Here is a 15,070-nt window from a genome sequence, read left to right as displayed (position 1 = left end):
TAAACGGAAGTCGCCCAAGGCTGCATTTGTGTGGATTTGGACTCATTCACAGGTGTGGTATAATGTTTGAAAGAAAAGTATGCTCTCAAGCGTTTTGCATGAACACGTCATGGCTTGCCATATCATAGAGAACAAATTCACTTTGTTAAACTCTTTCATAACAATGCCCACTTTTTAATATCCCCGTGGTCCTATCTGGTGTGTCATGGCTCTGTTCAAAAGCAGGGGAAACAAGTAACTGAAGGATGATTAGTTATTTAAGAGAAGCTGTTAACTCCGAATATTTTTATATGTGTCTGGGTGGCATGCACGTGCAATATTCCGCTAGATGCACAAGACCTATTGACAGCATAAAAACATTGAACATAAGTATACTGGGGCATCGTATAGTCTACAGTGCGTCTGTTGCTTGGGAGACAGTGCTGGATATTTATGTAGCATTTCGGGGTATCACTTGAGGTAACTTGTATTATGAAATAAGCAAAAAAGGAGGGTAGGGGCAGAGGGCCATGCAATGACTCCAGATATTGCAGTGTAGGTGCTGATTATTACGGGGGCACTATGCAACATATTGTGCAATTTATCCTGCTTTAGCAATGTGCCACTGCACCCTGCACCACAAGAGGAAACTTGCTTTGTGTTTGCATACTGTGTACTATATTTTTTTCGTATGCATTTCATGGTTTGGAGCATCAAGTGGGGGGGGGGGAGTTGCTTGTGAATGAGTCATGGCTGATTGCCGAGTCTAGAAAATGGTTCTCTTTGGTTTTCATGGATTCTTGTGTCCCTAATGGCAGGGGTGCTGAAAGGCTGTTGCATTGATCACGAGGGAATAATGCAAAAAATGGAGGCCCTTGTGAATTCATTTTTAAGGCTATCTGTAGTGGTCAGTTATGATAGTCATTATAAGAAATGTAACATATAATATTTACGTGCCAGTATCGCTCACTTGCCGACATTTCAATATAGTTACGCTTACAGCTTGTTTAAAAATTGAGCCTGACATCCTTTACATTTTTCTGTTGCACGCTTAGTTACGTCCGTGCATGATCTTGCTGCCTAAAGCCATCGAAATGTACTGCTGTTTTTCAAAAACGATTGTAGCACAGCTTGCACCCAAAAAAAAATTTTGTAGTATATCTAAACGTATTTTTCACAAACTTGGGGAACAACTCTAAGCTTCTGCTTTACCATGGTTGTATTTTGTAAGACCCTTAAAATAGTTTTTATTTATTATTGTTTTTTTTTTTTTTACAATGGTGTAGAACAAGGGTTGGCAACTACCTGCAAACGCAGGCCAACAATCTGCTATGGAGCTGCTCTGTTCACATTAGCAGGTGGGCGACTGAATAGAAATAAACATGGATGAATTAATATTGGTGTGCAGTACTTAACATTGTACACTTAAGCTCTTTTCCTGCAGTGTGTTCCGGGCGGCGTGATATTGTGTTTCAAACCAGTTGCCAACCCTTAGAACACTGTAGGCTCATTGTGAACCTAGTCGTTGATTTTCTGACACTTTTGATGTGCTCATATTGTCATTTGTAATGCCCTGCTAGTTTGTTAGGCTAGCTTCGATACGGACTGTTGGTTTTTCGTACCAAGCATCTTGCATTATATATACCCATGTTTGTCGACACTCTTTGTGAACCTCTGGAGAGATAACTTGTACATTGTGAACTTATTGACCCACTGTGTTCTTTTTGTGAGAGGAAAGGCAAAATCAAAAGTGCACTTGTTATATTTTCAAACTGTGAAAATGCTTAATATAATTGCTCTTGTTCTGTTATGCCTTTTTGGTTACAGAATAGTGACAATGATATTATATTTAAAGAAAAGCGCTTTGCATGGCATGGTGAGGTAATGCTTTTAGATCTTTGTAAACAGCTGTTTTTGCTAATAATTATGTGAGTACAATCTACAGCCAGCAATTAAGAAGATGCAGGAAAAAATGTTGCATGCAGTCTTTTCTTTTTTTGGTGTCATTAGCATTTCCATGTGCATAGTTTTATTGTTATGATTATTATTATTATTGTCTCTTAAGCTGACGTTTCTTTGTTGCTGTCTCGTCTTGGCTGTGAATGCATGGGAACAGTTTCATATTCTGAAACTGGCAGCCTTGATTTGTGTACAAAAAAAACAAAGAAATTGTTATATTGTGGTGAATAAATTTATGTCAACACAGTCCTATGTACTTGCGAATGAAAACTGCATTTTTTAAGGCATTGGTGACGGCACCTAAGGACTTTCGCAAAAGAAGGAAAGGGAGTGCCTGTTCTAGTCATTCTTATTGCAGAGACTGCTGTTAAATGTTCAATGAGGAAGACCACACGGTTTGCCATTTAGAAAACGTTGGTTATGCCGTTTACCTTTACTGTGACCGCCCTTCCTTGTACGTGAAAAAGTAACAAATTGCAGTGCTAAGCCCTGCAATAAGTTACGGCTGCGCCGTCCTACACCGAACCACCCCTGTTGCGTCAAACTCGTTTATCAGCGCCGTACTGCATCGCGGTGCCCTAATTTAGCTGTAAGATGCGACAGGCATCAAGTCCCGTGCCCGAAAATGTGTCCGAAACATTGTGTTTTCGATTTCATCGAAATGGTTATAGTTTTGGTTTCGTCAGGATTAATCAAACAGCAGTTGTGACGTTTGATTTTAAGTTCGCGGTCGCAGTCGCTGGCATGAGCTGTCTCTGAAGGCATCAGTGCGAATGGCTCGTGAACCCTTCCACGTGCTGAGCTTTTTACGTGAGGAGCCTGCGGAAAGGGCATCTCCCCATGGCGTAGACACATTTTCTTTCAACAGCGTGTTGTAGAGTCGCGCGATGTAGGATTCAAAAGAATTAGCCAATTTTAACTTGTTATAGCATTTATTGCTTTCTCCTTGTGGTGGAACTGATTTTCTGATGGCAGCGTTCGAAAAAGGATAACGGTCACAATAGTAAAGAAAAAAAGAGGGGGGTGTGGTGTTCTGTTTCCAAACAGCCCAGCGAATTCACACGATGCTCATTGAGTGCATGTGTGTATTCTCGTTCATTTTGCCGCTCTGCTCCGTCAAACGGCGCTTATCGGCTATACATAGCTATAAAAAGTAAGTTCCACCGCAAAAGCGAAGCAATGAATGCGATAGCGACAAATTGTAATGTTATACGAACTGAGGCTAGTGGCTATTTTGGATCCATTCCATTCTCAGGTAACTTTACAAAAAGTTGGAATATGGCCACTCCAGGGAGGGCAACACTTCTCGAACCTCATCACAATTAGAGTGCAGTGCGTAGAAGCAGCAATATATATATATATATATATATATATATATATATATATATATATATATATATATATAAATAAATATGAAAGTAGATGCGCTTTCACATAACAACTGTTTATTGTGCCGACGTTTCGACAGGAACCCTGTCTTTTTCAAGGCATAAATATATATATATATATTGCGTGTGTACATGCATGTAGTATATATGTGTGTATGTATGCGAGCCTCTTACTGATGGCTGCTGAACTCGCCGCCGCGCCCGTAGAAGTAAAGTTAAAGTTCACTGTTGCTGCTCGAGCAAACGCCCCGCCCCCTTCCCCCATCGCGTCTTTTCATGCTCGTTCAAGACGGACAGGGTGTTTCCTCTGCTTGTACGGCGGGCCTACCGAGGTGTTGGTGTTTCGCATGGACGGAAATTGGTTTAGTCCTGATCGTTTGATTAACCGCTTTCATTGCCCCCGCTCTGTGGGGGGATGTTATCGAGTTGCAGTTCACGTAGAACATGACGGCGGCAACGGCAAAAACCCGTCAAGATTGCCCATATAACTTTCTAACGTTACAGAGCATATAAGGTGCACAGGAATCACAACGTGAGACATCTGTCGCGTTTCTTCACGAGCATTGACGTAACTCGTGCGTTTTTTGCCTGTTGTTACGACCGGCCCCAGCATTGGGATTCTCCGAAAGTTTGCGAACCCCTCTGGGAGATCGTCGACGCATTCCCGGGATAGCCTGCACCTGAGACGGCCTTGCAGCCAATCGAAAACAAAGGTCAATGCACTGGTTTTGCGCTAGGGAACCAAGCAAGAGGAGTTGCGGGGAGAACCGGTTCTTGACCGACTGTGTCGTCGACCCCCACCTCCCCATTCAGGCTCCTCCCTCTCGCCGGGAGAATTCCGGAATCTGCTGTGCGTTCGTGACCATGTTTGGGCATTTTTTAGGGCGCCGTGACCATATTTGGGCATCGTGTTAGGTTGTTCCACTCCATGTGTTGTGAGGTGTGTTTCCCCCTCCCTCGTGGCCGAGGTGCCGGGGCCACCGTATTGGCTGACGATGCGGACAATGCGCCCAGTGTTGGCAACGCGGCGCTATAAAATGCCGAAGACGTTTTGTATCTCTCTCTTCTCTCTTTGGATCAGTTGATCACTTCTCAGCATGTAAATAAATCTCTCGTTCGTTCGGGCGCTTCTTCTCACTGAATTGTCGGACGATGGATCCTGCTACGGGGCCAGCTACCGAAAACGAGACCGGCAGGACCCGGAGTCCCAACAACTGGATGGCAGCGGCGGGATGCCGATAACCCCGAAAGCGACCACTGGACGGAGTGAGCCCGAAGTCCAACAACGGGACGACAGGAGAAGGATGACACGAGCTCATCGACTTCCAGAGGGAATCGAACGGCACTTCTGAGAGGCACGACGCCGGAGACATGACTGCGAACTGGGTGAGTGCCGGCTTTCTCTGTTAAATTTTACCAGGCATTTACTCTATGTGTTAAGTAAAAGCTGGTAGAGAGGGGCTGTCTTGGTCATTGGGTTAACAGGTAACTTGCGTCAGGCAGAAATTGTGATAGCTCGGTTAAGCTCTTTCTGTCAGTGGCGTCAAGGTTAACAGTGACAGGGAGGGATTCCGTGTAAGAGCATTTTGAAGCTTTATTTGTAGACTAAGTTAACGGAAAACTTGAGGCAAGGCAGGAATCTAGAGCTGTCGTTGCCATCAAGGTTAATTAGTTGCAGGACAGGAATCTTTGTTGAACAGAGACAGCGGTACTGGAGGCAGCCATGAATCTGAAATCCCTGCGAAAGTCCATGTTGTTACCCAGACAACACTCGACGACCTGAGGTCGTCCTCATATGGTACAAACGTCCTCGGCAGTTTCAGGACGTCCTCATTTGGTCCTCTAGTCGACACTTGCAGGATTATCCCCAAAATGCCCCTTTGAGACCTTTTTAAGGACGAAGAATTGTCCTGATATCGTCTGCTCGAGGACGTTTTGAGGATATGCATGTTTCGTAGGTGCATGCAGCTTTCGCAATTCGTGTTTGGTTAATTTTCTGGCTGTTAACGAATAAGTCCACGGGATTTCGTATGCCTACTTTCGAGTCATAATAGTAAAGTACTTCTCGATCATTAAAATGAGATAGTTACACGAGGAAGCACTTCAAGCCAACACGAGAAAGACGTGTTCTTTTATTTATTATTTATTTATTTACTTTGTAAGTGATCGTAGGCCAAACTTTCTGCCTGCACGTTTTCGTTGGTCGTGATCTACCGCCGACGTGCATACGGAATTATATCGCACTGACTGTGGTCTGACCCGTTTCCCCAATGAACGCACGTGCGGCAGACCAAGTTTGGTGCGAGTATAAACGGTGTCGGCTCCAAAATGAATGCAGGCGTGAAAACTGTGAATAGCGAGCACGTTATTCTCGAGTGTCCAGTGTTGCAATGCCGCACGGTCCCATCGAGCAGACGACAACTGACCATGCTGACGACTGGGCTGGCCTAGGTTATCGTGAATAGAGCAGCATTGGAACTAGAACGCTGTGGGAAAACGAATGGGCGACTGAAGTTGTGGTGGTGCTAACAAAAAAAAAGCAGTACCTTAATGCGGTCACCATGCGCAGTCAAGGTGCTTTTAAATCTGGATGTCTACGACACTGTTTACCCATTTTAAAGTGACGCAACTATCATCATCATCATTATGGGCCTGCAGTAAGTCAAGTCGAGTCATTGGTCGAGTCAACATTCCAATACAACACTTCTCGCCATAGAGGAAGCTTCTCGCAGAAGCCCTCAAAGAATCGTAAGCATGCCAGGTGAGTGTCTTCTGTTAAATTTTCATATTGAAGTTGTAAGCCGCAAAGGTAAATAAATAAAAAAAGAGAGGACAGTTGATTTTCAGCCTCGCGCTGTATATCTTTACTGCTTATTCATGTATGTATGTACAAACCAACTGACTAGCCTAACAACGTGTTCTGGTGGTGGGTGTTCTTTGGTCTAGCCACCATTCTACTGTGCTCTGTGCTGTTCAAGATGGCTGAGAGCGCGGATCGCAAATTTCGGCGTGAAATTAATCGGCGCGTCAATGCTAGTTTTCAGCTTATTGACAGTGAGGCCGATGTCATAAATGACACGCGGTACGTTGACCGAGATTCCCGCAACGCCGAAAGAGAGAGCGACTTGCCCTCCGAGGCTTGTGCGGTCGACCTCGAAGACGGCCATCGTCGCCTTTGTGTTCATGACAGAGAACGGCCTTCGGCACACTCCTCGATCGTTCCAGAAACGGATGTGCCCCAAGGACACGTTTTGATTTCTGGCGACGCGTGCTACCCCAGCGGCTGCAGTGTTTCTGTGCATCACGATCACACAGACTTCGAACGGCGTGCCTTCCATGACAGCAGCGCTGCGGCTTCGACTTCGGCGACCTCGCAGGTGAGGCAGAGGGATTCTTTCGAATTGGCACCGACTGGGAGTAACGAAGAGCAAGTTTGTGAACGCGGCAGTGTGGACAGCTTGCTGGCCTTTCGTGAGAGACTGCAAGCGTGGGCCTTACAATCTCGCGCATCGCACACTTCAGTTACATCGCTCTTGAGAGTACTACAGTCCCACGAATGCTTCAGCGCGCTCCCTTCAACTGCAAGGGCATTGTTACAGACGCCCAAGAAGTGCCTGGAAGTGTTGCAGCTGGCCGGCGGGAAATACCATCATTTCGGCCTCAGTGCAGGCCTACAGCGAGTGCTGCAAGATTGTGCAGAACTACCAAGAATTTTGAAGCTTAGCTTCAACATTGACGGTCTGCCGGTTTCAAAAAGTTCACGGGGCCAATTTTGGTGCATACTGGGACGCATAAGTAATTTGGAGGACAAAGCACCATTTATAGTGGGTGTTTTTTTCGGAAGCAGCAAGCCCAACAACGCGAATGATTTTTTGCGACCATTTGTTTGTGACATAAATGCTGCTATCACAACAGGGATTACCATTGGAGAAACTGCAATTCCTGTTAGCTTGTATGCCCTCATATGTGATGCACCAGCAAAGGCATTTGTATTATATGTCAGAAGCCACACAGGCTATTACAGCTGCACCAAATGTGACGTAAAAGGTGTCTACTGTGAGGGCAGGGTGTGCTTCCCAAACGTCAATGCTCGCAAGCGAACAGATGACAGCTTTCGCTTAAAAGTCCAGGAGGAGCATCACACAGGCGAAAGTATTCTTGAGGAACTTCCTTTTGACCTAGTGAAAGATATACCATTAGATTACATGCACCTTGTGTGCTTGGGTGTCATGAACAAGCTCTTGACACTGTGGGTACGTGGCCCAAAAGTGACCAGACTTGGAAGCAAAGTGCGTCTTGAGATGTCGGAAAAAAATTCTCAAATTGCACGGTGTGTTCCATGTGATTTTAGCCGAAAGCCGAGGAGCATTGCTGAACTTGATCGGTGGAAAGCGACTGAGTTTCGCTTTTTTCTTTTATATGGAGGACCCGTTGTTTTGTCATCACTGATTCCTGCACACATGTACAAGAACTTCTTAGCTTTACATGTGGGGATCTCTGTTCTTTCCACACCAGCTGCACCTGCAAGTGAGATAGAGTATGCCGGAAACATGCTCAAGTTTTTTATCCGGACATTCATAAGCATTTATGGCAAAGAGCATGTTTCACACAATGTGCATGGCCTGTGTCATTTGGCAGATGATGTTACACACCTTGGCCCCTTGGACTCATGGAGTGCCTTCCCATTTGAAAACCATATGTCCTCGTTAAAGAGAATGCTGAGAAAGCCAGACCTTCCCTTGGAGCAACTTTGCAACAGGCTTGCTGAGCAGGCACACCGTCCTCTGAGGCATAAGAAAACTGAAAGCCATGTCGTATTTGCTGCAGAGCATGCTGACGGGCCACTTGTTGCTCCATGCCGAGGCCCCGAGTTTAAAAAAGTAACATTGCCTGGCAATGTCATTCTTAGAGCTGAAAAGAGAAATGGGTGCTGTAGGCTAAGTGATGGGTCAATCGTCGTTATTGACAATTTTGCTCATCTCCCGTGCGGTGAGCCATGCATAATTGGAAGGAAGTTCCTCAAGTGTGAAGATTTTTATTCTCTGCCATGCCCTTCCTCCATACTGGGAATTTACTCAGTGTCTCAGCCTTCTAGTCTGCGGTATTGGCCTCTGAAGAACATCTCACAGAAATGCCTGAAAGTGTATTTGAAAAGGAAAAGCATTGTTTTCCCTCTTTTGCATGCTACAGTGCACATGTAATAAACTTTCACAACTGTGTCAGAATGTATACAGAATTTGAATTTGGCTTCTCTTTCTTTTGCAAGGTCAATACGTTGTCGTTCTCTTCCCAGAAGAGGATGATACATCTGGGATCATCCTCAAAAGTTGGCTGAAAGGCGACGGCTGCCTGTGGCCTCGACAAACTAAATATGTACATAGTTTGTTGAAGGCGAAAGCGACTCCAGGGGCTGACTGGATAGAAGTGCCTTGCACTGTTGTCCGAGAATTTGGTAAATTATTCCTTATTTATGCTGTTTTACTGCACGTTTTTCAGCGATTTGGTCAGCAATGAAGTAAAAGGTATGTAATAAACTGCAATTTCAGCATTGTAACTCTAATTGCCACTTTAGATCAAAGTAACTTCTTAAAAGTTTAGATGGGTTCGAGAATATCAGGAAAAGATATCAGAAGATGGCTTCGAAGAATATCAGAAGATAGCTTCGAGAATATCAGGAAAAAAAGAACAATTATGCGAAATCAAGTATCTCATATTTTGTGAATACTTGCATGTCAGCTGTCATTGCAGCAAAATTTAAATGATCCATTTTAATATCATGGGTGACTCTTAGTACCTGCTTGGTAATGACTTATGCAAAGGAATTGGAGTTCTACTTGTTATGTGTGACAGATCTGAGAAATGATCATGCTTATCATTTAATTAGTAGTTGTTGCCCTTCTTTCTGCAGATACATATGCCGAAGCACGGGCAAATCTGCCAAGGGTAGAAAATGGATCCAACTTGGACGGCGAGGCAGAACTTGGGAAAGGCAGAAGAAAAAAAAATAAGAGATCCTATGAGTCTGAAGATGATGAAGGGGCACCATCACCTCCAGCTTCAATGATAAGACGTATAACACCATTTTTGAACTTTACGTAAAGTGAACTGCTTGTACTTATGTTTTTTAATAGTATTGAATCTTTTTACATCCTGCAATGCCTATTTTACAATGATAGCCCCACGGAATTGCTCACACTGTTTTCTGTTATCTACCGCCAAAAGTAACACTGGGTTATCTGGCTTTAGGGCTGTGAAATGCTGATTCTGGCTTGCTTTCTTAGGGAGAAAACACAAGCGACCAAGAAATTTAGAGAATCGGCCACTGCCCACCCAGCCACGGTCATTGGAACATGAAGGTGATATGCTTCTGGGATAAAATCCTGTTTTTTTTTCTTGCTATTTTATTTATCTCTCCTCTTTACAACCCCTTTTTCTACACCCCTATGCAGGGTGGCAAACTGGTTAATAACTCCATGTTAACCTCTATTTACTTTTCATTTTCCTTTCCAAAATGTCATGTCAAATAGCATATGACATGCTTCTGACCTGCGATAACTGAGAATGTCAGCACGCATTTAAGTACTCGCTTCCAACCAAGAGTTTTTGCCAAAGGGGATATTGTACGTAAACCATGCACATCAGTTTTAGAGCAGCTCTTGAACACCCGTTCTTGCATTGAGTGGGGTCGCCATGGCCATCAGTGGCCTGATGGACATGAAAAAGTAACTGATAGACACAAAAAATTAAAACTGAGAAGAGAAATACCCAGGGTCGTATCGAATTTGGACACTTGCCCTTTGCTTGGTGTTGAGTATTCCACGACAGAGTGATGCTAGCGCTTGAAATTCATTTTTTATATCATTCTCACTGCACAGATTTGTAACTTTGATTATGTTGTAGACGGAGCTGATTTCATGCAAGGTTTGCAGGTTTTCAGGAGCCATGAAGAAACAATGGAAAATTTGTCTAATCTTCACATGACTATTCTACTGTCCCATTACCCGCTGATTTTTTCTTGCCTCTGTTTTCTAACAGGGTATGCAGACAAGGCAGGGCGGCAACCACTGCAGCAGCATCGCACCACAGGCCAGGAAGGGGCTTTATGTAAGACTATGTTTGATGAACAGCTCAAAGTGCATGTGTAGAATTACATTTCAAAGCTTCACTTATGTTTCTGCAGTGACTAGATCCAATATCAGTGAAGTGCCTGCGTTCGACTCCAGTTCACCAGCAGGCATTAGGCCATCACAAAGAGCCCCTTCACCGAGAATGGCATCACCTGAGGGTCAAAATGTTTACAGAGGTTCATACAGCAACAACTGCAGACCTCTGGGTAAGTGATACAAAAGCTGCCTTCCATGGGTGTCACTTTACGTGTGAAGTCTACCTTCATATTTATTGTGTGTTATGTATGCAAGTTGTTATTTTACTTTAGGCATTAAGTTTTCCATATGCTAAGCAATATGTTTAGTCTAAAGCTATGGTAGAGCTAAATGGCATGGATGCTTCTTTTCAGTTTTGGAGCAACTTACTAACTGTAGTTGGTGTGTCAAGTGTAAATGTAGTTCCAGCCTTCTAAACTCTGGAACAACTAAAGCTTTGCATCACTTTGCAACTAAAGCTTTGCAGCAAGTGTTGATGGAAAGATGGTGGGAGCTTCGCGTAACTGGCCAAAATAACTGTCCCATCACTCTGATTCTTGTCCCTTTTCTTTTTTATGCAGACAATCTTGAAGGGCCACCATTTCAGCAGCATTACAGCAGTCAGCAAGGGGCTTCATGTAAGACGGTATTTTTGATAAAATGCTCAGGGGCTGTTTTTAGAATTGTGCAGCTTAAAAGGCTCATCTATGCTTCTGCAGGGACTGCACCCAATAATTGCCACGAGCCTGGCTTAGGCTTTCCCTCAACATCATCTATGCCTGCTCAGAGAGCAGGATATAATGAGGGGCAAAATGTCATCAGGAATTCTCCTACCAGTAGACACACACCTTCCAATTCCCCTAGCACTAGAAGCATACCTTTTGGTAAGTAACATTAGAGCTTCCTTAGATCGGCACCTATTGTGATGCAGACTACCTTTATATTCATTGTTTGGGGAATACAAAGTGTTTTTGCCTGTACGTTATAAAGGTTTGCAAGTGCTAAGCAACACGTTTCGTCTGATAGCTGCACCAGTGGTAAACAACATAGGGTGCTTATTTGCAATTTCGGAACAATGTACCAAATGTAGTTGCTTTATCAAGTGTAAATGCCTGTTGTCTCAGAAAAATTGAAGCTAAGGTGCCAGTAATTAAAGCTTTAATACATAAACAACTGTTATCACCTTTTTGGTGTACAGAACATGCCTCTTGATCGCAGTGGAAATGAGAAAACTGCGTGTCACTTCGATGGCAATGAGCACGCTTTTACCCCATAATCAAAAAAAAAATATTTTTTTTTCAGTAGACAGAAATGACAGTGGCATCACTTTGTAGCAAAAACAATGGCAACTGTCACTTGTAGGAACTGTCACTTACAGAGCATGCAGACAACCTTGAAAGGCAAGTGTTGCAGCAACATAACAGTAGTCAGCAAGGCCCTTCATGTAAGAATACTTTCGATGAAATGTTCAGAGCTAGTTTTTAGAAGTGCATCTTAAAACCTTCATCTATGCTTCTGTAGGGACTGCACACAATAATACCCATGGGTCTTCATTAGGCTTCCCCTCTAGCAATAGAAGCTCACCTCCTGGTAAGTAACATTAAAGCTTTCTTACCCGGGTGCCACTTCAGAGGTGAAGACAATCTTTGTATTTATTGTCTAGGGAATACAGTTTTTTTTCTCTTTAGATTAAAATCTTTGCAAGTGCTAAGCAAAACGTTTTGTCTTATAGCTGTGCCAGTCGTAAGCAGCATAATTGCTTATTTGCAATTTCGGAACAATGTACTAACTGTAGTTGCTTTATCAAGTGTAAATACCTGATGTCTCAGAAAAATTGAAGCGAAGGTGCCACAATTAATACTTTTAATTCATAAACAACTGTTGTCGCCTATTTAGTGTAGAGAACATGCCTCTTGATCACAGTGGAAATGAGGACTGTGTGTCACTTTGATGGCGATGAGCACGCTTTTACCCCATAAATGAAGAGTTATATTTTAAACATTTTTTTTTTGCTTTCGTTGGGAAAGTGATAGTGGCATCACTTTGCTGCAAAAACTATGGCAACTGTTATATGTATGGTCTGGTCACACATTGTTTCAGTGCTTAAAACATTAAAGTATCTGTTTCTGCTTATTCTATTTTTCACAAATTCACTTAATAACCTAACTTTCAACAATTTTTCTGAACTTATTCCAAGTTTTTGTTGAAAACTAGGTTGTAAATATATGGGTACACTGAATCACAGCACGCAATGAAGGTGCTTCATCTCAGTGTCAACTCTGCATGCGTATTCAGGTCCTAAAAAGGCATCACTGAGCATGCTAACAAAATAACTGAAGCCATGTAGGCACAAATTTCTAAAACCGACAATAATGTGCAGAGAAGCCATAAACAACTGTGTGCTTGTTTTGCTGTGTTTAGTAGCACTTCTCATTTTCAATGTTATCTCAGCTTTTGCCATTTTATATGTTGCAGTTCAGCGCTATTACTTCATGAACACGTCTTTACAGAATACGTGCGTCAACTCATGCGAATTTCGCAAACTATCCTGATGAGGCTAGAGCAGCTGGGACGACAGGTTGATGCCATGCAGCAGCACCTTTTCAACACAACAGTGAGGCTTCAAGATGAGACAAATGATGATGTGGTTTTGACACCGGTCAAGGATATTGACCAATTTCTAAGTCTTGAGGGGAGACTTGCTGCTGATGGCAACATTAAGCTAAAGCTTGTACGTCATTCATTATATTTTTCTATAATTTTTTTTTCTAGTCACTGCATTAAGCTACTCTTCTAAAAAAAATAATGACCTCAAAACTTTACAGATACAGCAGCTTGCTGGCCTTGGTGGCTCAACTTTTGGGGCAGCAGCCAGGAGGATGCTGGAGCTTCTGCTAAGCCTTGAGGTTGCTGTGCAGTTCAGCTGGGCAGGCCAAAAAGGCAAAAGGAAGTTTGTGGATCTAGGTGTCACAGATGTCATTTGCAGTGAGTAATTTGTTTCACAACACCATGTGCTGCAAGAGCCGTGTTTGAGTACAGACATTTCTAAGTCTGTTATCCACATTATCTTTCATTTGAAGTCAATAGCAAAAGAACAATCTTTTCATGAAAGCATTAAATTTTTTAGGATGCTTGCTAATTAAAATTATGTGCTTAAACGTGGAAAATTTTTAGCATGAAATATCTGTTGTCAGTAAGAAACCCTGCAGCTTCTTCAAGCACACTAGTATACTTGCATGGCACACATACGCAAGCATTCACTACTTGCAGAAGTTATTATCAGGTAGCACTACTAGGCATTCTTAACTGTAGTGGAAATCTTATGTACAGATGAAAACTAACAGATGGAAGCTCATAGTGATCACTGAGGATCTCTAAACAGGAATAAGTACCTAAGACAAGCTGGTCAACATTTTCATACATGGACGTATTTTCGTCAAAGGCGCCTCATCATTCTTTGCATGCTAGGTTTCAAAAAAGTTACAATGATGTCTTCTTCGTGGTGTTCTTCTTGTAATGCAACACATAGTGTCAATGTCAGTACTCTTGAAATTAACATGGGGAAGGATGGCAAGGACCTTTAATGATGATGTGCCCACCTATCAAAATGTCGATCATGCTGACTAGAGGTACTTCTTCAAACAACCTATGTAGCATTATATTAATGTATTATGTTTGTGTAATTCCTGTTTTATGAACTTTGTACTTTTTCAGAGGCCGTGAGGCGAAATTTTCCGGAAACAAAAAAAAATGACATCGAGTGTGTGATTAAAGTGTGGCTTCGGCATGCTGGGGAAAAGCTCCAGAAGCAGCGCTTAAGAACTTCTCGCACTCACCATGAGGGTGAGTTTTATTATCTGTGCTGTTGAAGCTATCATAACATATGATACTTTTGCTGTTATAGTTTAAATAATTTTCTTGCCTTACTCGAATTTTGATGTGTATGCAAGCATGAACTATATAAATCATTTTCACCATTATATAATGGCTAGTTCGTACCTGCACATTATGGTAATATAATTTTCATTTTATGCTTTCAAATCTGGCATGCTGTTATTGTCTTAATATTCTTATTGATACTCTAAATTCACTTGTGCTTCAAGATATGCTGCTTTCTATTACTACAGAATGTCTTCAAAGTGTCGCGTTGTCAAGCCCATCGGATGAAGACCTCTGAAGGCACAGGGCAAGAAGTCTCATCTAGTGAAAACTGCCAAGTTTCATTCCTGAAAATAAACATGTTTTCTGTGCATTGCTGTTTTTATTGCTATACTTGAAGAAATTGTTACTGAAACCTCACAGGCAGTGCTTTAAAGAGTGTGCATGTTCAGGCACTTTTGATTGATCAGTTGTCATTTCAGCGCTCCAAAAGAAGAATTAGAGCAACTTTTCGTAAGGTCTGATGAGTGCCTAGGTCTTGTATGCTTCGTCCTCAAAAAGTACTAGACTCATCATAATGTGCTCTTTTCTGGATGCCCTGAGGACGATCTGAGGCCGGACAAACGGACTGGTTTAGGACCACTTGAGGTTCATTTGAGGGCTTCCTCAGGTCATACTTTCGTACGGTGTAGGTCATCCTCAGGACAACCTCAGGTTGTCGGA

General features: G+C 42.8%; 1 protein-coding gene across 3 annotated transcripts; it reads left to right on the top strand.

Moving 5' to 3' along the window:
• Nucleotides 1–5,940: 5,940 nt before the first annotated feature.
• LOC119181147 (uncharacterized) lies at nt 5,941–14,720 on the top strand. Of its 3 annotated transcripts, XM_075878870.1 has the most exons (14): nt 5,941–6,087; nt 8,593–8,778; nt 9,235–9,396; nt 9,608–9,682; nt 10,362–10,430; nt 10,507–10,659; nt 11,050–11,106; nt 11,188–11,352; nt 11,847–11,912; nt 11,990–12,058; nt 12,979–13,199; nt 13,294–13,453; nt 14,183–14,311; nt 14,596–14,720. In XM_075878870.1, exons 1-14 carry the CDS (start codon nt 6,081–6,083, stop codon nt 14,643–14,645), a joined length of 1,569 nt encoding a protein of 522 aa, XP_075734985.1. In that variant the 5' UTR covers nt 5,941–6,080; the 3' UTR covers nt 14,646–14,720. The 3 variants fall into 3 exon arrangements, with proteins under 3 accessions (XP_075734985.1, XP_075734991.1, XP_075734996.1); XM_075878876.1 differs by lacking the exon at nt 11,847–11,912; XM_075878881.1 differs by lacking the exons at nt 11,847–11,912; nt 11,990–12,058.
• The last annotated feature ends 350 nt before the right edge of the window (nt 14,721–15,070 follow it).

Source organism: Rhipicephalus microplus, chromosome 2 (genome assembly GCF_043290135.1).
Source record: "Rhipicephalus microplus isolate Deutch F79 chromosome 2, USDA_Rmic, whole genome shotgun sequence".
Classification (NCBI taxonomy): Eukaryota; Metazoa; Arthropoda; class Arachnida; order Ixodida; family Ixodidae; genus Rhipicephalus; species Rhipicephalus microplus.
Note: the sequence above shows the minus strand (reverse complement) of the source record. Positions and strands in the feature narration are given on the sequence as shown.

Excerpts from the sequence above, each read along its gene's own strand:
- LOC119181147 (XM_075878870.1), top strand. Across the intron at positions 11,107-11,187 it reads CAGTCAGCAAGGGGCTTCAT|GGACTGCACCCAATAATTGC; the intron begins GTAAGACGGTAT and ends ATGCTTCTGCAG. Across the intron at positions 11,353-11,846 it reads CACTAGAAGCATACCTTTTG|AGCATGCAGACAACCTTGAA; the intron begins GTAAGTAACATT and ends TGTCACTTACAG.